Source organism: Trichomycterus rosablanca, chromosome 19 (genome assembly GCF_030014385.1).
Source record: "Trichomycterus rosablanca isolate fTriRos1 chromosome 19, fTriRos1.hap1, whole genome shotgun sequence".
NCBI classification, from domain to species: domain Eukaryota; kingdom Metazoa; phylum Chordata; class Actinopteri; order Siluriformes; family Trichomycteridae; genus Trichomycterus; species Trichomycterus rosablanca.
Genome location: NC_086006.1, coordinates 22,492,791 through 22,514,966, shown reverse-complemented (window position 1 = coordinate 22,514,966; position 22,176 = coordinate 22,492,791). Strand labels below are relative to the sequence as shown.

Genomic DNA, 22,176 nt, shown 5'->3' with positions numbered 1-22,176 from the left:
TAATGAATGTGGCCATTATTACCAGGAGATATCAAGCAGAGTTTTACTACAGCGCACAGTTAGAGTCCGTGGACTCACGGCTCCTCCTTCAGCATTTATGAAAACATTCCAGCCCAGAGTGATCTCCAGAACCTGAGAAGCTGACCCTGGTCATTTCCTTCATTAGTTTTATACAAACTTAGAGCAGGATTTACACAATCTATACTCTTGGAGTCGTGTACAGGGCTTTCTAAATAAGGGGATTATTTAGGCTTTACTTGGTATATCGTTTTTCTTATGAACCCAGCATGAAATCAGGATTCTTCTTTTGTGTGCTGCTCAGTTTGCTGGCTCAGCTTTCTCAAGCCCAGTACCACTACCAGAACTTGATGAACTACCTGGAAAGTCGCATGGCGGCCATGGAGGTAAGAATATCTCAGCTTTTACATCAACAATAGCTTTCAATTCTGCATTAAATTTACAACTTCAATAAAGTTATTTAAGTTAAAAAGTCTATGATATCTTTGCTTGTGTTGGCTAAAAAAGTTTAATGTAAAGAGGGAGGGAGACTTGCGTATTAAAGTTTGAGGAAATTCTTTAACATGTGGTTAGTTACACTCCATATTTTAGACCAATACAGCCCATTTTATGGTATCAGCTATGGTAAATTATATTCTTGCAACCACATTTATATATTTTTTGCCATTTCTGCAAATTAATGCTTTCATATATCAAGCAAGAGACTCAACTTTTATTGTTTATTTTATTTTAGACTTAGAATATGCCATTGTTGAACAAATGTCATGTCAGTGGTATTTTAAACTGAAAATAAGTGAACACATCCTCTACAGGAAACATCCTCTTTGGTGTTTCTTAACACATTGGAAACTTTGCATGTGCAAAAGTTGATGCAAGGTGAAGCACAGCATATTGTGTTTCCATTGCATTCACAGTATAAAAGTGTTTGCTATGTTTTTATTTGTGAACAATGAATATTGTGGTAAAGTATAAGGCTCTTGGGGGAATGTCCAAACGTAACCAGCGGGAGGAATTAAAACCAGCCAGTCTGTCAGAGTTTTTAGATGTTTTCTTAGTCTTTCTTGGTGAAGTCTTTTGCATATAAAAATAATTTTACTAATGAAATCTTACATATTTACCCCGCAGTTGCTTTTTTGCTGAATAAGCTGGCTGCTGGATTGAGCTGGTTTCTGCAGCTTAATATTGATCTGTTGCAAGTATTAAATGGGAAGTGCTGATTTTGTCTTGGATTAATATGTATGTATGTATGACTGGGTCATGCAAGGACATTACAAAAAAACACTACCATTTCAGGCTAGGTGGTATAATTAACTACAGCAATAAAGTGTGTTCTTTAGATTTAAAAACACTTATACAAATGAAATTTGTTGGTCTGCTGGCCGGCTACAGGATTGGCCACTTTTGTTAAATTGCAACAAAACAAATGCAAACAAAAATCTGTAATAAATCTGTGTGGGGGTTTTCAAAATGCATAAATATTAATTTGGATCCTAATATTCAAAATAAGGGTGAAGAGACATTTGTAGCCAATATTTAAACCTTTGCATAACAGTAAATACATGGCAATTTATTATTGTACATTTTTTTTTACTACTATTAATAATAAAAATTATTATAGGTGCCTGGGTGGTGCAGTGGTAAATTACACTAGTCCACTACTGCTGGGATCCAGGGTTTAAAACCCTCACCACTGTTTATTGGCAGGTCAGGTGTCTGCATACAGACATTAGTGACTGTGTCTGATGGGGGTGGCCAAGGCCACACAGTGGACAAGCATGCTGTCCAGGGTGGGTTACTGCATGGCTCCCAGTGATTCCGATAAATTTGGTCCCATCACAACAATGACCAGGATAATCTGATGGTAAAACTGAATATAAACTAATGAATTAATAAATTAATGGATTATTACTATTATTATTTAGGTTTTTAACAGTTTTAAATGACCTGTGTGATTGAGTTAAATAATCTGTCAAAGACTGGTAGTGCACCATGCAGTTCTGCATCGGTATGCAAGACTATGTTCTACACCACACTTTTGCGAGGCTCAGCACATTTTTATCGGTGAAACGCAATAAACAGAGCTGATACGTTTGCCGCTGTGAGATAAGGGAGCAGACCCACAGTCCTTATGCATAATGTATATCGCTGCCTTGCGGTTTATAGAATGCTCGCTCGAGTTTGCATACTACAAATGATTGTGTTTCAATGGTCTCAGTATCTATATATGACCCTAGAAATCTGCTTCAGGATCTGCTGCACTTTATCTGTGGCCTATCTTTTAGTCTGTCAATATTGAAAGTGTAATTACAGCACAGCCTGCTCACTGAAGGGATTAAGTGCTGTTTGTGACAATGCTTAGCCGCGATACGCTTTTTTAAGCTGTTGATAGATACTGCAGTGTTTTTTGGACATTTCCCAGACATCTCAACCATAAGTGCTTGTTCAACATTACATTCAAATCCATAAAATAATAACAGCTTTCACTTTCAGCTTTTCATTTAGCAACATGATTTGGCATTCACTGCCATTGATACATTTATAGTTGCCACATAATCTGACTGATTCTTGTTTACCCTATAACTAGTTGGTAAACCATTAGTCGTCAATCAAGATGCATTCTTTACTGCTTCAGAATCAAATAGCAGTGTGCTGTACAACAATCCAGCTGATGTTTGGCATTGCTTGGATATCTTAAGCTTATCTGTGGCTGCTTGGCAAAAGCTTTCCTGACCGTGTGCTTACTAAAGATATTTGAACCTCAAAATTGGTGCAAACCACAAATGTTCTTTAATCATGAATCCTGATTGGTGGACTCCTGATTGGAATAGCAATGTGGGGGTAGACTAATATATTAAAAACCTAATCAATATTGTATTATACTCAAAAATTGGCTATCTCTAAAGGAAATCAGCACATTATAGACTTAAAGTGTTCAAATTTTTATTAGTATTATTTTTTTTAATTTACTTTAGGACTCAATAGATGCTACCCTATAAAATCCCAGATTGAATCCATAAAGTCTTTGAGTGAATTATGAATTTTAAAGAGTAATTTGTTCTTTCATAGGAACGTATTGCTCTATGGCATGAGCAGAACAATCGCTACAACTCAGACATAAAGAAGTTCAGACAGCAAGCTGCAGATCTGCTGGAGAAACTCGGGAGGGATCATGAGAAGCTGCGGCAGGACCTGGAGGGTGCCGGCGTGCGGGTGGACCGGGTGGAGCGTGAGATGGACTACATCGAAACCAAGAATATACCTAAACCGTGTGTTAAAGTAGCAGACAAAACAGTGGAACAGAAGGCTGTGGAAAAACAGCAGAAGAAGAAGGATCAGATGTTTGAGCTCACCGGTGAGGGGGTGTGGGTGGATTAATGAGAGGAAAGTTGAGATCATGTACTTCTGGATTCAGTCCTTTTTGGGCTTTAGCATTTTTGGTGCATAAATCTTGAGTATTTTTAGCCACCTGTTACCAGTGTTGGCAACGTTCTCTGCCTAAAGTTACTATATTGGAAAATGCAGGACAGATCTTGGGTGAAATTTCCACAGACATTCCAAAAGCTTGTGAAAGCATTTGAAGAACAGTGGAGACTTTATAACCACAAAATATTCCTGCCTTGTGCCCAGTTTTTTGGTCTTTGGCTATACATTAATAGCATTAATGTATAGTTATACTGTATGGCCAAAAGTATTTATACACCGGACCATGAGCTTGTTGGACATGGTCTTAAAATAGAGTGACCTGTACAACCACCCTTCTGAGAAGTCTTCTCACAACATTTTGAAGTTGGTCTGTGGGAACTGGTGTGCAATCAGTTAAACAAATGTTTGTATGGCTGGGCAGTAATGTTGGTCAAAAAAGCCTCAGCTAATGTTTCAGTTTCAGTGGCTCTGTGCAGGCCACTGGGGTTTCTTTAAACCAAGCTTTTCTTTATGTATTTATAGAACTTGTTTTGTAGCTGAAACAAACGATTTAAAGATTAGAAGAGATGCCCAAGTCTATTTGTCCATATAATGTATAATGGGTCTAAAGTAAAGAATTGATGGTTGCATAAATGGCCACGAATAGCACATTTACTGCAGCTTGAGAATATCTGACCAGCAGGGTGCAAAGTACAATGCAAACAAAATGTTTTTTTATGAACCCCAAAAATAGGTACACAAAAGGACAATCAAATTACAAACATATTTTTTTGGCATGTCTAGCACAAATCATTATTTATTACCCATCATTTTTAGCAGATAGTGGTTAGTCATTTTGTCTAGGTAGTTTCTATTATTGTAAATGTCTAGAGCTGTACTGGCTCATCTGTTATTTTGAAGAAGAGGATCATGAAAGAGTGCAGTGTTCACCTGACTGCAAAGATCAGCCAAGGTTTCACTAAAAGTCAGCTCTTATTTAAAAGGTCCTTCATCATCTGTTCAGAACTGGATCACTTTTCTAGTGAATAGACATTCTGATTCTCCAGGTTGCAATGTCTGATTGATTCAGGAAAAATGACTTTAGAAAGTGAAAGAGCATGACCGGGGCAGACCATTTCCACACCACGTACACTCACTTTTTGACAGCCTTTTACAACTTTTTGTTTCCAAGGTGTGCACTGTGGTAACCCCAAAAAAAGTATTTCTATAATATATAGCTTGTAGTTTTAAATTGCAAACATGGCTCTGAAGTTGAGAACCTGGTGTAGATAATGTCTTTTTACAATCATTTCAAGGCTGCATTAATGTTACTTTCATCTCAGCCTCATTTGCATTAGGTTAACCTTGTTCTCTCTCTACTGGTTTTAGCTGTATAATTCACCGCCACAGGCCAGCTCCATAAGTGCCAGTGAATAAAAAGATAATAATTTTACTGAATTGAAAAATATATTTAAATTCTCATTACATTTTTAGAGTAACTAAATTCTACATCTGCAGTTATAAAAGACAATATCAAAAAAATACTAATACTAACAGCTTTAATTTTTTATTTAATGTCCTGATAATGTCATGTTGGTTAATTAAAATAAAATAATGGATCTACCTCACAGTTAGCACCCCAGAACGTAGAAGGTTAAATGATCTTTAAATCAAATCAAGCAGGTCATGAAAGAACACCATTGTGGTTATTAAAACATTATGGTCTAATTTAGCCTAATATAAGGGGGCAATGCTACAATTTAATATTGGATTCATTTATTTATTCATCTTCATGTTTTACCACCCCTTTATCCTGATCAGGGTTGCGGTGGTTCAGGTTTTCCTGGAATCATTGGGTGCAATGCAGTAGCACACCCTGGACAGGGTGGCAATCTATCGCAAGGCCTTAGCCACCCAAGACATAGGCAACCGTGTCAGTACGTAGACGCCAGACCGGCTAATAGCACCTCTAGAGATTAAAACCCTGGATCCTAAAGGTAGTGGGCTAATGTACGAACTGCCTAATATTGGAATAATTATAGGTTTAGTGGAACATTACCAAATGATGGACACAATTTTGATCATTCCCAGTGTTGTACTGTTCTCAAACAGTAAATATTAAAAGGTTTAACGGTGCTAACAGTTATTTATATTTCTTTTACAAATTATTATGTTGGTACCTCAAGTTGGACACTAAACAATTATTCCTTTCTCCACAGTTTGCGATCAGATTGTGTCAAATATCCGAGCCATGAAGATCCTGAAAAGGCTGGGCAGCCCCAAAGGCATTTGGACCAGAGATTCCAGGACAGCAAAGATCTATGTCTTTAATGGCACATCTGAGGACACACTGTATGAGTTTAGCACAGTAAAAGAGCTCTCGACATCATCTGGCCTATCTACAGGCAAACAGATCACCCTCCCATCTGCATGGAATGGTACCGGCCACACTGTCTATGATGGCTTTCTCTACTACATAAGTGAGAGGTCAGAGCTGCAAGTCATCAAGTACAACCTGGAGAACAGCTCTGTAGTGGACAGAGCTGTTCTTCCTGTGCAAGACAACATGTCAGTGTATGGGCTCAACCCCGAGACCTTGGTAGACCTATTTGCAGATGAGGAAGTACTATGGGCACTGTATGCTGTTGGAGACACCATTAACCTGGCCAAGATGGACTCTGACACACTAGATATTGAGCAGATGTGGGACACAGCGTGCCCCAGAAAAAATGCTGAAGCTGCCTTTATTGTATGTGGGACCGTCTATGTGGTCTACAACACCCGACCCCCCAGCCGCTCCAGGGTCCAGTGTGTATTCGATGTTAATGAAATGGTGATGGGTGGAGAAGCCCCACTGCTGTACTTCCCGAGGCGCTTTGGAGCTCACTCCAGCCTGAAGTACAATCCTGTAGAGAGGCAGGTGTATGCTTGGGATGATGGGTACCAGATTATCTACAGGCTCAGCCTACAAAAGAAATTGTGGGCATTAGTGCCGCCTCCGGAGGAATAACTGCTACTGCAAAAAACTGCAAAAATTACCTGACCAAAAAGATTGTGTGCACATTTATATAATAAAACATAAACAAGGACGATTTTATGTGTCAATCTCAGATACCCAAATCAAAACTAACATTCACGGATGAATAACAAGAAATGAAATGACTCAACCAACAGCTTTATTTTCGCTTGTTTGAATTACAAGAACAGTTGTTTGACAGTGTTTTGTACAAGTACAAATTAGCAATATAAAATTGGAAAGTCATTAAATTCACAAAAGAGAGAAAAGGGATCATGAACTACACTTAGCCACCTACAACAGGAATACTGTGTCTCAAGTGTCAAAGCCAGAGAACATCATAAACATCGTTGGTACAAGTCGAAACCAAAGTACATCAAATGTCATGTCAGCAAATTGTAACCTGCTATTTAAGAGCTGACATAATGTCCATTTATTTACAAAGAAACATTTAAACCTCAACCACTGTAATTTAGCAGGGTTGATGTAGAGCAGTTTAAAAAATAAAGCTCTTGTACTTATTTTTAATGGCAACATCTGGATTTTAATGGAAAGTCTAGAGAGTAGTTTAGGGAGATCCGTCCATCACGATCAACATCTTGTGGCTGTTTTTCAGATGGAATCCACTTGGGTGTGATTTACAACAGCAATATGGCTAAATAAGGAAGTCTCAAGGATAATGCACTTCCCATGTGCTCCAGTTCCTCTACCAAAAATTACAATAAAATTTTAAACAAAATAAAATAGACTGTTTTTTTCTTTCAACATTATTATAAAGACATTTTTGTAGAACATAAAAAGAATAAATAGCATCCTATCTTATTGTATTATTAAATAAATGTCATTAAATAAACAACAAGAACAAGAAATTAGCTACTGATACTCCAACTCTGAATCACAAGAACAATAAAAACGACTGCTGCTTTAGCTGCAGCAGCTATCAGAAATATTCAGCCCCCTCATCTTAAAAGGATTTATGATGTTTATAGAATTGAATGAGTATATACAACAAGAACTCTCGTAAAAACATAGCAAATATTTATACGTTGATATATTCAAGCTTTTTTTATTTCGAGTTGAGATGAAAAACATCTAGTTCTCTTGACAAATGTCCAGGTCCATGGTTATTCAGCCTCAGTACTGGTGGAACATACTTTGCCTTGATAACTTACACCTCTCTTGAGGAATCTTGGCCCATTTTTATCATTTAGAAGTTTCTAGCTTATTGAGGTTTGATGGCTTTTGTGCTGTAACTGCTTTTTACTAAGGATTTTCTGTTAAATTTAAATCTGAAGACTGAGAAGGCCACTTTATGATAATCCAGGACTGATTCTTTAACCAAGCTTCGAGGTGGAGGTGGGCTTATAGTCATTATCTTGCTGGAAAGTACCAATGTTCAATTTCACCTCCTCAAAATGCCTTTGTATTTTTGTAAATCTATGATGCCAGTCACACAGTCAAGATTGACTGGCATCAAGTTCCTGCAGCAGAAGAACATTCTTACATCATCACTGAGCCTCCTCTATGCTTGACCAGTTGGACAGTACTCTTTGCTCATAAGCCCCACCTTTATCGTGCCAGAAAAAACACTTATCCATATGGCTAAACAGTTTCAGTTTTGATTCATCTCTTCATAGAACTGTGTCCCACAAATCTGCAGGCCTATCCAAATTCCATCTGCCATAATCTTGTTGACCCTTTCTTACTGTGCTTCTTGGTCAAGCGTCGATTGCAACATTGGTGCATAATTGGTGATGCTCTTTAGTTCTCACCATGGCTGCAACACACCTTAAACACTTGAATCTATAGGTGGTGTTTATATAACACATTACAGATGAGGCCTATAAAGGGTAGTTATTAAGTTCTCAATGATTTAATCATGTTGTTTTAATTGGAGGGTTGAATGTTTCTGATAGCAACTGTAAATCACTTTAGGCTTCTAACGACATCAGTATCTATAAAATCTCTTGCTGGGACAAAAAAAAAGATAAAAAAACAATTACCAAAGACTTTACTTAAACCCTGTGTCCCAATACTGACATAAACATGCCATAACGACTTCACAGCTGACATCGTACATTATAATGAGTGAACATAACAGTTAATTTACTTAATTATTCGTCGTCAGTAACTGCTTCATTCTGAACAAGGTTGCAGTGGGTCTGAAACCTTTATGGAAAACTAAAAACTAGGCAGAATTACACTCCGGACAGGACTCCACTCATTTATCATTTATTCACCCATTGACTCACTCAATTAAACCTAGAGGGAATTTGGAGGCATATTTAAGTAACCAGAGGTCACAATTTTAGCTTTTTTGAAGCTATAAAAAATGCATGTTATGGTTAAAGTCGAAACCTTCTATAAGCAATCCATAAATCAAATAACTTGATATAACATACGTGTCATAACATGTCAGAGGACTATCTAACTGTGCATTGTACTGGCATTAAACATCACAGCAGTTCGATAAAGATCACTAGTAACACTTATAGTGACACTTTAAAATCACTGGGCTAAAACAACATGTTTATGACATGCTTATGTCAGTCAGTCTTATGACATTGAGGTAAAATCAATATTTTACTTAAAGTGTACATGTACTGGGTGCTCATAACACATTCACAAGTATGTCATAAATATTTTATAAAGCATTTGTATATGTCATAATGTATTTGCCATAATATGTAAGGTGACATTAGACATGTGTAGTAATGTACTTTAACTAGTATAATTTATTATTACACAACATTACACAAGCATTTATGAAGCTTACAGAGAAACAGTCATATTTGGTTATTTTCCAAATAAATTATTAGGTTTTTTAAAATGTTCCTGTTTTTCTTTCAGCTGAGTTATTTTCAATCCCCTATTGCTTTTGCGACCTAGGTATCTCTAATATCCCTTCAACTTCACTTTGTGTATTCATTATTTAGTGCTTATGAATGTGTTTTGGCATATTGTAAGTACCCTGAAATTAAAATGCTACTTGAGTAAAATAAAACCAACCCACTTTTTTAAAGATTACATACTGCTTTAATCTTTAAAAAAGTGGGTTGGTTTTATTTTACTCAAGTAGCATTTTAATTGCACATTTTACTGTAGTAATATTGGCCTCATTCTTTTGGTGAAACATTTGTTAAGGTCAGACATTAATATCTATAAGATAATAATTACATGTTTATAATTATACATTCATAATTACACTGGAAGCATGGTGTTGAATCTTTAAAATAATTCCATTTTAATATAAGCTCTTGTTCTTTTGAGAAAATTGCTTGGCTCTGCATTTCTGCCCAAGGAAAATAACACAATTGGAGTTGACAGGCTTAAATATAAAACATGGATTTTTTAAAAGCGTGAAATGCCATCGTCAGCCAAGTGGAATGGTGCTGCACTGTTATTATAGCACTAATAAATAAATATTTTATATGTGGAGCACTTATTTGGTAAACTGCTGGTGGATTATTTTGCTTCCTGCCTGAATTGCTATTAATGTTTTATAACTCAGTGTACCAGTAATGTAAAGCACTCCCAAATCATGCCTTATTTTTACTAATATTACGATTAACTGCCCCAAACTGATTTTACTTCTTATTCTATTAAAAACTTTCTCATATTGTTAACAACATACATACTGAATTTACAGTCTATTTGGGTATTTTGGAGACTTGTTTTGTGCTTGACTTCATACTTCAATTATTCCCACTTGGATAGTAATTGTAGTTTTTGTTTAATTAACATTACTTGTACTTTTAAATGTATATTGTGTATGAGTGTGATGTAAAATATCCAGTTCATTTAATGGCATGTTTTTGGCTGGTGGAAGTAAACCCGGAAGAAACCCACACAAACACATGCAGCATGTAAAACTCTTCTGACTAAAGGCAAGGTTTAAACTCAGGACCCTGGTGCTGTGCAGCCAGTGTGGTTTTCTATCAATTTGTTGTGAACTAATTACAAATTAAAACTGGTCCTCAAATCTCACTCCTGACCACCTGTAACAAATGCACACACTAATTATTTGATTTTGGTCAGGCTCACAGTGGGTTACACAGTGCACAAGGTAAAACTACACTCTGAACTAGTCGCCAGCCAATCGCTGGACAACATTCACTCGCATTCAGTTTATGGACTATTTCACTGTATGATTTTTCTTAAATACATAACTTTCTTTAATGATATGTGTTAGCATTAGTTTTGCACACTTTGTGCTTTATCACTTTCATAATTGTATATTTTGTAATTTTATAGGCAAAAATTATTTTAAATTCATATAAATATTTCTTAACATTTTTACTAGACTTGACTAAGTTCTTGTCGGGTCACAACTCTTGAAGGTCTTGCTAATTAGCTACTGGGCTGAATCAGGTGTGTTGAATAAGGTAAACCTCTCCATTACTGGACAATCTGACAGTGCTATAAGGACTTTGGAGCTTTATTTTGTGCTGCTTTAAGTAATCATCTATTATTTAAAAATCATTTTTATAAATGGTCCATTCTCTGATTAATTTAAAAGCCAGAGCTTTGGTAAGGCTATAGCATGGCATGACCAGATGACTCTGGTGATCTTCAGTCTCAACATACTCGGTGCATGAATGACTCTGTTATAAATACTTTTTAAAGCATCATTTGTAAACATAATTTCAGCCCTTTAGAAATTATGTAAGTTTATGTGCCATAAATGTTTTTATATGTAATTATTAATTCAAGTAAAGATTTTGGTGCTTATTCTTCAATTATAAAAATAATCCTTTTAATTAGACTTTTTTTTTTAAGAGATCAATCTTTCTTAATATTTTCATTTAATTAGTTTTTTTTTTCAGATAAATGACTGTTACTTATACAACAAAGAAAAAAATGTGTTGACATGCAGTTGTAAATAGAAGATTAGTGCCTAGTTTGTGCTCATATAGTGTATTTCATGGAACATTTTAATAGGTTAGTCTTTTAATGGTCCGGCCGGTGCTCCACCTTTAATTTAGTGCCTTTAATTTTTCTTAAAAAGGGTTTTTTCTGACCTTTTCAGTGTGAAATTAGGCAAAATTACCAAAACCTACATTCTAATTTTTTTACTCATCTGTACCAGGGTTGACAATTGTGAAGGGGCCATATAACCATTGAACTGTATTTGCCAAATTTGCCATATCATATACTGTTTTGTTCTTCTCTGTCTGTATAAACTGATAACTGCTACATTATGTGACAAACTGAACAGTTCTCTGTGTGACAACAAATTACTTAACATTTTAAATAACCATATAACTACAATATTAGCATAAAACTCATTATTACAGAGAGGCTACAATAGCAAAACAAAACCAACATATATGTTTCTATTTAACAGATAAATAAATACTGATCTATTCTATTATCCAACAATAACATCACTCCTACAAGTCCTTTAACAGTACAGAAAGCACTTTAGATCATTGTGCTTTGGTAAAATAAATGAGAAACATACACAATTAGTTATTACGACATCAATTAAACTTTGTGACAGTTTGTGAAAGTCTTAACAATTTCAATTCTTATGTTTCTTCTGATTCAATTTTCCCAAAAAAAGAATTCATCGTTGTTTATTCATAAATAAGAGCTGAAAATCCAGTCTTTTCCACTGCTATAATCAGTTCTCATTGCTATAATCCATCATCCTTTGAAGGGGTGCTTTTCCATGAGTCAGCCATGCTTTAGCTTCCATTTCAGCTCTAACCGCTCAGCGCTTGGCTCTGTAACACAAGCTTATCTTTTTCTCAACAACAAGCTCAGAGTAGCACGTTCATCTAATAGCCCCTCCCTTCTAAACCTGTGGAAGTGATTCCTCTGAGAATGCTGTGGTCAGGTTTAACTCTGCTCAGTCCTAAAATATATTTCATTTGGAAAAAACCTTTCTGCTTTCTGATGTAACTTTTCAGAGTGCAATAACTGTGCACAATGCTCCGAGAACTGACTGCAGATCAGGTTTCGGGCTCCAGAGATTTTAGACAAATACTGCAGAAATTTATATTGGACCAGTGTTTGAAAGCCCTGGAGACACCAAGAAGACTTGAAGACGGCAGGATGCAGTGTTCTGGCCTTGTTATGTTCTTGTTTTCTATCTTGGGCACACAGACAGCTAGTAAGAAGGAAAGGGGAGTCTGGCCTTCTGGGTCACATGTGGTTCCTTTCAAGGGCTGGCGGGTGCTCTGGGGGAAGGGCATGAGCCCTGACTGTCAAAACTAGCCGTCCTAGTTTTCCACTGGAAAAGAGAAAATGCACAAAAAATGCAACAAAGGTTTGAGAAACAGAACTGTGGAAATAAATGATCAGCATTTATAGTTGATATAAAGAACTGAACTGACTAGAATAAAAAAATACAACATTACTCTTTTGTAGGTGTTCTACAGTTTCCTTTAGTTATATAAATTTTTTAACAAGAAGCCAGTGCGTAATGTTTGGGTGTTTTACACAGAAAATAGTAATGTAACATGACCATGATTTAGTTTTTATTACTAAAGATTTCTTTAGAAATTTTTTTTTAACAAGGGTTAAATTGGCGAGTGAGTTTATATAAGAGGCATTGCTTAAACTAAATAAAACTGATGTATGAATTTCATTTCAGAGAAGATTAAACACTACACTGTTTCCTTGAAATTTGCCCTTCCTTTCAAACTGTAATTCAAAGAGAAGCTTATGCCAAGGTTCAGTGGTTGAATAGGATGAACCATCGTAGATTGAATGAGTGAGTAGTCACCAAAGCAGTGACTCATCAACCAATACAATTTAAAAAGTAATTATACTGTGTCTACATATAAATAAGAATAAATACTTTTCACTTTTAAACTATTCATACCAGCCTTGGAAAAGTATCAAATATGACTTGAAGATCATCAAAGAATTCTGAGACTGCCAGCAGGCATGGAAAGGTTTAATTAATATTTTTCAATTCATTATTACCAACCATTTATTTACCAGATAAATCATGTTTTCACCCTCCAGTGCTTCTCAAGAGTTTTTCCACTAAGAAGATTAAAAAGCAACTAACCTCTTTTTCTGATTTCTTGGGCTCAAACAGTGGGTGCCAGTGTGCGATGGGTTTGCGTGGATATGCCAGCATCTCATTCCAGTGGTCTCTTCCCAAACCCTCAGCTCCACACCCAACACGGTTCACACCAATGATCTCATTATGACCCACCCTAACGGATGAAATACATATAATTTGCAACAAGACTTTTTTTTTTTACATAAAAGGGTTGGGCACATGTTTCATCCATCAAATACCAGGAAGTAATCATTCAAAACTTAATTACTCAACTAACCCTTTTACCATAAAAATAGCCAGGTTTGATTTCAGTCAGCCCTCGTGAGAAGGCTTTTCACTAGATTTTGTGTTGATGAGTTTAGAAATTATAGTTAAACTAAAATTGCCTGTCTTGCAATCAGCGTTCCATTTCAAGATGTTCAATGGGGTTAATATTGGGACTCTGTGCAGGATACTGAATTTCCTCCACACCAAACGTGTCGAACTGGGTCTTTATGGACCTCACTTTGTGTGCATGTGCACAATCATGCTGGAACTAAAATATGTTGATAAAAGATAAAGGCAAATAATTTATTTAATGTAATTCATAAAATACTACAAAACTATCAGATACAGCCGCTCAGGTGGTGCAGCGGTAAAAAACACGCTGGCACACCAGAGCTGGGATCTCGAATACATCGTATCGAGTCTTTGCCTGCCGTCTGGGCTGAGTGGACACATGAACATTAAGCCAAATAGAGACTCTCTCATAACTGATGCATCTACGACCTCTGCTAGTTGGTTGATGGCGCCTGCACAGAGGCGGGGAAAGAGTGATCAGTGTGTGTCTCTCCGTACACAGAGCTGATCCGCAGTCTCGTCTAGTGTAGGTGATAAAATGCATACGGCTGCTGCCCATGTGTCGGAGGGGGCGTGGGTTAGCTTTGTTCTCCTCAAATCGGAGCAGGGGTCGGCATTAGTGAAGAGGAAGCATGGTGCAATTGAGCAATTAGACGTGCTAAAAGTCATGAAAAAAAGGGGAGAAAATGCATAAAGAAAAATAAACTACATTTGTAAATGTATATAAAATACATTTTGTTTAATGGAATAATTGGAATCTGGTCAAAGTAGATTGAAATACAAAAGCAATAAAATGCATGTAATTGTAAGATGCTTCAATGTTTCATGTCAAACTGTTCCGGATGAATTCAAATTCGTCTCAAAACTTGACTAGATAAAACAAATCCTCCATGTTCTTCTTGTTCTTGTTGGTCCTGAGCTTGTTTTGTATTCCGCTTTCAGACTCCTAACCTTTTCCTCACGATTTCAGTATGTGTTTATTAAAACATCTCTCTCTCTCTCTCTGTCTCTCTGTCTCTCTCTCTTTCTGTCTGTCTGTCTGTCTTTCTTTTCGTCTCTCAGTTTCTTTCACCCTGTGTTTTCCTCTCCCGCTCACTCCGAGAGTTTGAGAGCCTCCGGCTGAGTAGAGACATAATCGCTTCTGAGCAGAACAAAATGAAAGGTCACAGCGCATGTTAAGACTATGCATGACAAAGCACTGAATACACTAAAGGGAGGATTTATAACACATACTACATCAGGAGGTCCTTACTGAGCACTCAGTGTAAACGCAGACGCAATCTAGCCTGTCTGGACTTTGTGACACCACTGGACGATTCCACTTTCAAAAAGTTGGAAGAGTTCATAAAATGCACATAAAAAAAGGGAGCAGTGATTTGTTAACTGACTTTTACCTGTGTGTAGTCACACACAGCACAGGGAGGTGATATTTTATGTTTTACACCATCAATATTGTAAATACACCAATCAGCCATAACATTCTAACCACCTCCTTGTTTCTACACACATTGTCCATTTTATCAGCTCCACTTATCATATAGGAGCACTTTGTAGTTCTACAATTACTGACTGTAGTCCATCTGTTTCTCTGCATGCTTTGTTAGCCCCCGTACATGCTGTTCTTCAATGGTCAGGACTCTCCCAGGACCACTACAGAGTAGGTATTATTTGGGTGGTGGATCATACGCTGCTGGAGTTTTTAAACATCTTACTGTCACTGCTGGACTGAGAATAGTCCACCAACCAAAAATATCCAGCCAACAGCACCCCGTAGGCAGCGTCCTGTGACCACTGATGAAGGTCTTGAAGATGAAAAACTCAAACAGCAGCAATGGATGAGCGATCGTCTCTGACTTTACATCTACAAGGTGGACCAACTAGGTAGGAGTGTTTAACAGAGGTGACAGTGAGTGGACACGGTATTTAAAAACTCCATTAGCATTGCTGTGTCTTATCCACTCATACCAGCACAACACACACTAACACACCACCACCGTGTCACTGCAGAGCTGAGAATGATCCACCACCTAAATGATACCTGCTCTGTGGTGGTCCTGTGGGGGTCCTGACCATTGAAGAACAGGGTGAAAGCAGGCTAAAAAGTATGTAGAGAAATAGATGGACTACAGTCAGTAATTGTAGAACTACAAAGTGAATCTATATGGTAAGTGGAGCTGATAAAATGGACAGTGAGTGTAGAGTGTGAAGGAGGTGGTTTTAATGTTATGGCTGATCTGTGTATGTGTGAATTATATATGACTATATAATGTCAAGTCACATTCTGCACGTTACATCAGCTTGTGGTTACCTTCTAAACGCAGAAGTTCAAGCAGTTTGTTAGTCTGATTCATTTATGTTGAATGAGATGTCCTGCTGTATTAATAATAATTGCCAGATGAGCAATGAACCTTGCTTTTCACTTGGTAGAAAGTTGGCAAACATCTTCATTTGTGCCACTTAGTGGTGCCGTACCATCAAATTGTGTTCAATAGTGTTTCAATAGTGTTTTGGGCATAAAGACACAATGATCAGAAATGTTTTTGTCCAATCATTTCTGGCACCACCTTAAAACACTGACCACTAATCAGGAACACACACTGGACAGTGCCCCAATCCATTGCAAAGCAGTGCAAAACACACTCACACATTTACTAGGAGCAATTTTAAAACAATCAATACAGCTTGTTTATATTTCTGGAGGTGTAAAAACAGCTTAGCCTGAAAAAACCTGCAAAATTCCTAGATAATAAGCTAGATATTACTGGTATTCTACATCCTACAGTTATGCCCAAATCAAATCTATCTGATAAACGATAGTGGTATAAACCAATGAGCAGGCAAATTAACACAGGCAAAACCCAGAACCACCCCCCACCCCGCCACTTCCCTAAAATGGGTCTACTAGAATTTACATACAAGTCGTAGTCCATGACAGAGATGTGCAGGCTGACTTGGTCCATGTTCTCTGGTGGGATGTCAAAGATGATGGCTTCATTGTAGGTGGGGTTGAGTGTGTTCTTTTTGATTGTCGTCTTCTTCTTTTTCAAACGTTTTCCATCGCAAATCAGAGACACTTTCACATAAGGATCTGTGTGAACAAACATGAATCCAGTCTGTGTTCATTTAAAAAATGAATGACTTACTAAAGCTAAGCTACATGTTATATACAATGATTCATAATCAAACATATGTGGATACCCTTTCTAATTAGAGGAACATAAATTAGAAAGGCTCGATAAATTCTGTCATTATTTAGGTTTTTGGCAGAGGTCTGAAAATCTCTCTGCTTCAGCAAAATACTGATTTTATTCATCCTATGTCCTGCCTACGAGATAACGTTCTACATAAATACATTCCATGCATTAACAAATGTCTGAACTGCCTTCAGTAACACCTATTTTTAATGTTGTTTAGCTGTGGCAGCAGGGTCATGGTTCATAGCTGGAGGGAAAAGCTGTTGCATGAGGGTCTTGGGGGTCAGACAATTTTCTAGTTTCTGAAGCCGAATAGTCAAGCCTGAGATCACTGTGTACAACATCAGGAGGTGGGTGTAGTGTAAAGCACACTGATTGACAGATTTCTGACACATCACTATTTGGCTGTCTGACCAATTAGTCTGGGCTTTTCTATTACCAGGTAAACACTACCTGATTGAAAGCTTAGTACCAACGGCAAACTATGATGAAGTAGGATTGATTATTAACTGGGTCTGTTTTGAATAGTTTGGGTCATTTTGATGTCCTAGCATACCGTAATATTAAGGGGAAAATTCCAGTGTAGTTACAGATTGGTGGAGGCGCTTGCCTGAAAAAGGTAATTAAAAATGTAATTGCCCTGCCCAAAGCCCAAAACTGCATCCAGCACATTTGGGATGAAGTGGAATGCAATTAGATAGCCATGCTTAATCTTTCAGCCTCACTAAGGTTCGTTTGGCTCCACAGTAGATGAATCAACTGAAAAACCTTCCCAGAAGAATGGAAAATGCAACAACGAAGGGCCCAAATTTACATTCATGCTAACAGTTTAAAATTAGAGTTACAAGCACATATAAATGTGTGATGTACATGTATGATCATGTAATCTATTTTAGCACAGCAAGCAGATATTTATATCACAGTACTTACACTTGATTTGCTAATAATCTTAGACCACTGAGAGCATTTGTTGCCGTTGAACACACTTAGTATTCAGAAAGAGCCACAGGGATTGAGTGCTGTACACTACATGTTCAACACTGCATACTGATTTCCAGTTCTACCAGTCCCCGATGGAGATTTGTGTGATTTATTATTTCTGTACTTTAGTCTGGCACAACTACACCAACCCCAATGGAACAAATTGGATAGGGACAATTGAGCCAAATGTGCCTCAAGCATATTTAAATAGCCCAGGTTTACTGCATGTGAATTCAATTTGCCAGTGATGGGAAGCATTTATTTTTCAGACGAGAACTGTGTTCCTTCCTAAATGTTAGTGCCATTTTAAATCTTGATATAATGAGATGTTCAGTTATTATACTTATCGCTTTGAGCTCATTTTAAATGTCAATTCATATTTGCTCATAAGACATGACTTGGTAAGGATGTGATAAAATAACTGAATAGATTTTGCACTGTTTAAATAACGTCAATAAAAAACAGACGCTATTCTGAAACACATTTTTTAAATGTACATCTTGGGGGTTTACATTACAGCATGGAGAGAATAGGTTACTGAAGTAAAAACAAGGGTTGCTGTATTAAATAATACAGTTTAGAATATGAAACATACTCGTAAAAATTTTATGAATGGCTACTTTAAGCAACTTTTACACCTGCACATTCATGTAACTTTCCAATCGGCCAATTTTGTGGTAGCAAGGCAAAGCATAACATTACAGACACGAGTCAAGAGCTTCAGGTAAGGCTGTGTAAGCTGAGTGACTTTTAGTATGTCCAAACTGCTGATATCCTGGGATTTTACACTGAATTAACGTCCAGGGGGCAGCAATTCTGTGGGTGAAAGTGCTTTGTTGTTAAGAGAGATCAACCAGATAGACCAGTCTTTAATATTTTGGTAAGCGGAAATCCATTTTAAAATACAAAACAACAAAAGCAAAAGACCACATCAAACTCCAGGTATGTAAGCCATGCACATGAATCTAAAGCTATAGTGGGCATAAGCTCACCAAACCTGGAAAATTTTACATAAACAGCATGTATCTATGAACCCAGTGAACCTTCTGTCCACAGTTTGGCCCCCAAATACTAACCAACCATCATTTAAATGTCACAGTCTAGCTATGTATTGTTGTTGTTAAGCATGTGCATCCTTTTAAAGTCATAATTCTGGATCTAAAAGTGGTCATTGTAACATGATAATGCACCGGGTCAATGAACATGACAACTGAGTTTATTGGATTTCAATGGTCTTCCCAGTCAACAGTTCTGAATTCAATAAAGCACCTTTGGGATGTGAACTGGTAATTACAGCATGACTGTGCACCTGACAAATCTGCAGTGACTAATAATAATAATAATAATAATAATAATAATAATAATAAATATTAATATAAAATAATAATAATGTATATTAAATATAAATGTTTTTTGCATATCACAGCTGTTTGGAAGCTGGGGTCAGAGTGCAGAGGCAGCCATCGTACAGCACCCCTGGAGCTGATAGGGTTAAAGGCCCAACAGAGAATGGCAGAACTGGGATTTGAACCCACAACCTTCTGACTGGTAACCCAATCAGCTACCACTGTCCCAAGAAGAATTCCCATACGGGGAGTCAAACCCTGGGTGAAAACTAGAAACAAGTATTATACACCTGATTGGACTGACTTGCCAGACTTTTGGTTTCTGTTTATCTCACCTTTCTTTGATGTTTGAGTTCACTCCCAGAACTAGTATGAATGAGGCTCAATTCCCAAGCAGTATTTTTTTAACTAAATAATTTATTTTCTTTAACTGCTTCATTCTTTTCTGCGTTGTCATGGGTTTAGTGCCATTCTGAAACAGAGGTTAAATTAATTGTTTGTATACCATTTTATTCAATGGACAACAAATGAACATATCCCAGGACCAAAACTCCCTAATGAGCAAGCAAGGGGCAACAGTAGAAACTCCCTAAATATTATAAAGAAGAAAGAGACTCAACAGTGCAACACTCACAGACATTTATTTATTTTTATGTGCAAATTATACATTTAAATCTACCATTATAACTGTATTTTATTGTACAAAAAAATAAAACGCCACACACCAGCATGTTGTTTTTTGACACTGTTAGTAATAGATCCAGTACATTTTACCCATGAAATGAAATCTCAGCCATTTCTGTAATGTGAATAAGCCTCACAGAAAACACACTTCCACTGTCGCATAGTAAAACTTTGGATTCATTGATAAAACGTTCATGAATAATTATTAAGGTCGAAATATGAGCCGGTATGAATTAAAGTACCTGAATATCCGGTGATGTCCATTGCCTTGAGATTTCTGCACTTGATAACAGTCATCGTAAGTCTTCCAGCAGTTGGCAGGTAGCAGAGAGAGAACATGACCTCCCCAAGGTCCACACTCTCCTGTCTCACACATAAACACACAACCACAGAGTGTCAGTGCACGTGTATCACTGCCACAAGTGGTGAAAACAGTACATGAATACGAAACATAGAAGAACTGATTTACTTTACATTTATATACACACTTAATTACAGACCAAAGACAAGCATAAGCTGACAAATAGTCCAAAAAGGCATTTACTGTACACACTTTAAGAAATGTTGCTTGTTGTTATGTGCCCAGTTGTTGCTTGTTGTCCGCCCAGTATATGAGTAGTCACTAGTCAGCCAAAACATTAAAATCACCCCCTAAAAGGTCCATGGAGATGCATATTTCATAACAGTTGCACAGCTCATAGTCAGGGTTATTTTAAATATTGGGCTGATGATAGTTGCTCATAGTATAGGTGTTAAATGTAGCAGATACGATCAGCATAAAAATCTGAGAAATAAGGGTTAAATTGTTTTTTCCAGATTACTTGTTTGAGTAAATACGAAAAAGCAAGTGCCACAACAGCAAGTACAAACCAATAGGTCCAAGGGGGGACAAGCCATAAACCGGCATACAGTTTGTTGGGTGGAATTATTGATGCCAGAAGACACTACTAGTAATGAGGTGATAAGTCACAACACACTGTGGAACGAACACTTCTGCATTAAAGAGTTACCAGCTCTAGTCTCTAAATGTGCACCAATGATGAGTGTTCCTAATAAAGAGAACAGTAAGGTTAAACAGTGTTTAAAAATTCAATTTTTTGTACAACCTTATCCTTTTCATTGTAGCAAATTTTCAGGCAAAATTTTTTATTGCACTAAAACTGTATTTGATCTACTCAGCTAAAGCTCATTTAAGGTAATACATTTGTAGCCATTGTTCAACTATTGGAAGGCTTCCTACTAAGTAGCATTGTGACAATGTAAAAATGGAGATAGATAGATAGATAGATAGATAGATAGATAGATAGATAGATAGATAGATAGATAGATAGATAGATAGATAGATAGATAGATAGATAGATAGATAGATAGATAGATAGATAGATAGATAGATAGATAGATAGATAGATAGATCTACAGTAAAGCAGACCAAAATTGATCACATCATCAAAAGACCTATACATAAAACTTTGTTCACTGTCAGGCAGAACAGCAACTTCTGCACAAATACAGAATGTGTGAAACAAAGAGTGAGCAACTCTAATCAGCAAATCTAAGGTGAGAAAAAAAGGCTACTTAGTCATGGTCTTAAAGAACAAACGCCATTTCTAAACCAATTCTTAGGAAGGTAAAAAGGCAAAATACTTGGAAGTTTGCCAAGACATAAATTTTATAGTCTCATTTCCATCAAAGCACTGCAGATGGTGAGACAGAATGACACTTGTTTTTGTGTTTGTTACTGGACAAGGCTTACTTTCAAAAGATCAGACATGACAAGAGCTACATATGTGGCTTGGGTCAGATGATTGGCTCTAGGAAACGCTTTTAAGTGAGAATCGGCTGTAGCTGTGCGATGGCTGAGTTTACTTTAATAAGCCTATGAGTCAGCGCTGAGGTCTGAGTGCTGGGCTATTTAGACAGATACTGCCACCACAGCCAATTAGTTCCTCTACCTCTCAAAGAAAAGACGCCAACCTAGCCACCCCAGCTGGATGCTAATTACACACTGATACCGCTGAATGTCTCAGACCTTTGTCCTTTTAGGCCATAGCCATAATTTCAGTAAGGGTTGGATAAACAAGAAATGGAAGTAACGACCTGCATGACAGCGATAAGTTTAGAGAACAAGCCAACCCACCGTAAGATGCTAAGCGCCTGACAGGAAGAGGAAGAGCA

The 22,176-nt window shown here is 37.1% G+C and overlaps 2 protein-coding genes across 2 annotated transcripts in view; one reads left to right on the top strand and one right to left on the bottom strand.

Moving 5' to 3' along the window:
* The first annotated feature begins 287 nt into the window (after nt 1-287).
* On the top strand, nt 288-6,504 carry olfml3a (olfactomedin-like 3a). Its single transcript, XM_063015884.1, has 3 exons — nt 288-404; nt 3,085-3,370; nt 5,640-6,504. The coding sequence occupies exons 1-3, from the start codon at nt 288-290 to the stop codon at nt 6,428-6,430; spliced, it is 1,194 nt and encodes a 397-aa protein (XP_062871954.1). The 3' UTR covers nt 6,431-6,504.
* A 5,573-nt stretch (nt 6,505-12,077) lies between these two features.
* The window catches only part of syt6a (synaptotagmin VIa), a 103,066-nt gene continuing 92,967 nt past the window's right edge, over nt 12,078-22,176 (bottom strand). The window contains exons 7-10 of the mRNA XM_063015044.1: nt 20,244-20,364; nt 16,713-16,884; nt 13,461-13,611; nt 12,078-12,674 (exon numbers count right to left, since the gene is read on the bottom strand). Of these exons, the coding sequence (XP_062871114.1) occupies nt 12,603-12,674; nt 13,461-13,611; nt 16,713-16,884; nt 20,244-20,364 (516 nt within the window). The 3' untranslated portion in view covers nt 12,078-12,602. The remainder of the gene's footprint in view (nt 12,675-13,460; nt 13,612-16,712; nt 16,885-20,243; nt 20,365-22,176) is intronic.

Excerpts from the sequence above, each read along its gene's own strand:
- olfml3a (XM_063015884.1), top strand. The coding sequence starts at position 288 with ATGAAATCAGGATTCTTCTTTTGTGTGCTGCTCAGTTTGCTGGCTCAG. Across the intron at positions 405-3,084 it reads GTCGCATGGCGGCCATGGAG|GAACGTATTGCTCTATGGCA; the intron begins GTAAGAATATCT and ends GTTCTTTCATAG. Across the intron at positions 3,371-5,639 it reads TCAGATGTTTGAGCTCACCG|TTTGCGATCAGATTGTGTCA; the intron begins GTGAGGGGGTGT and ends CTTTCTCCACAG.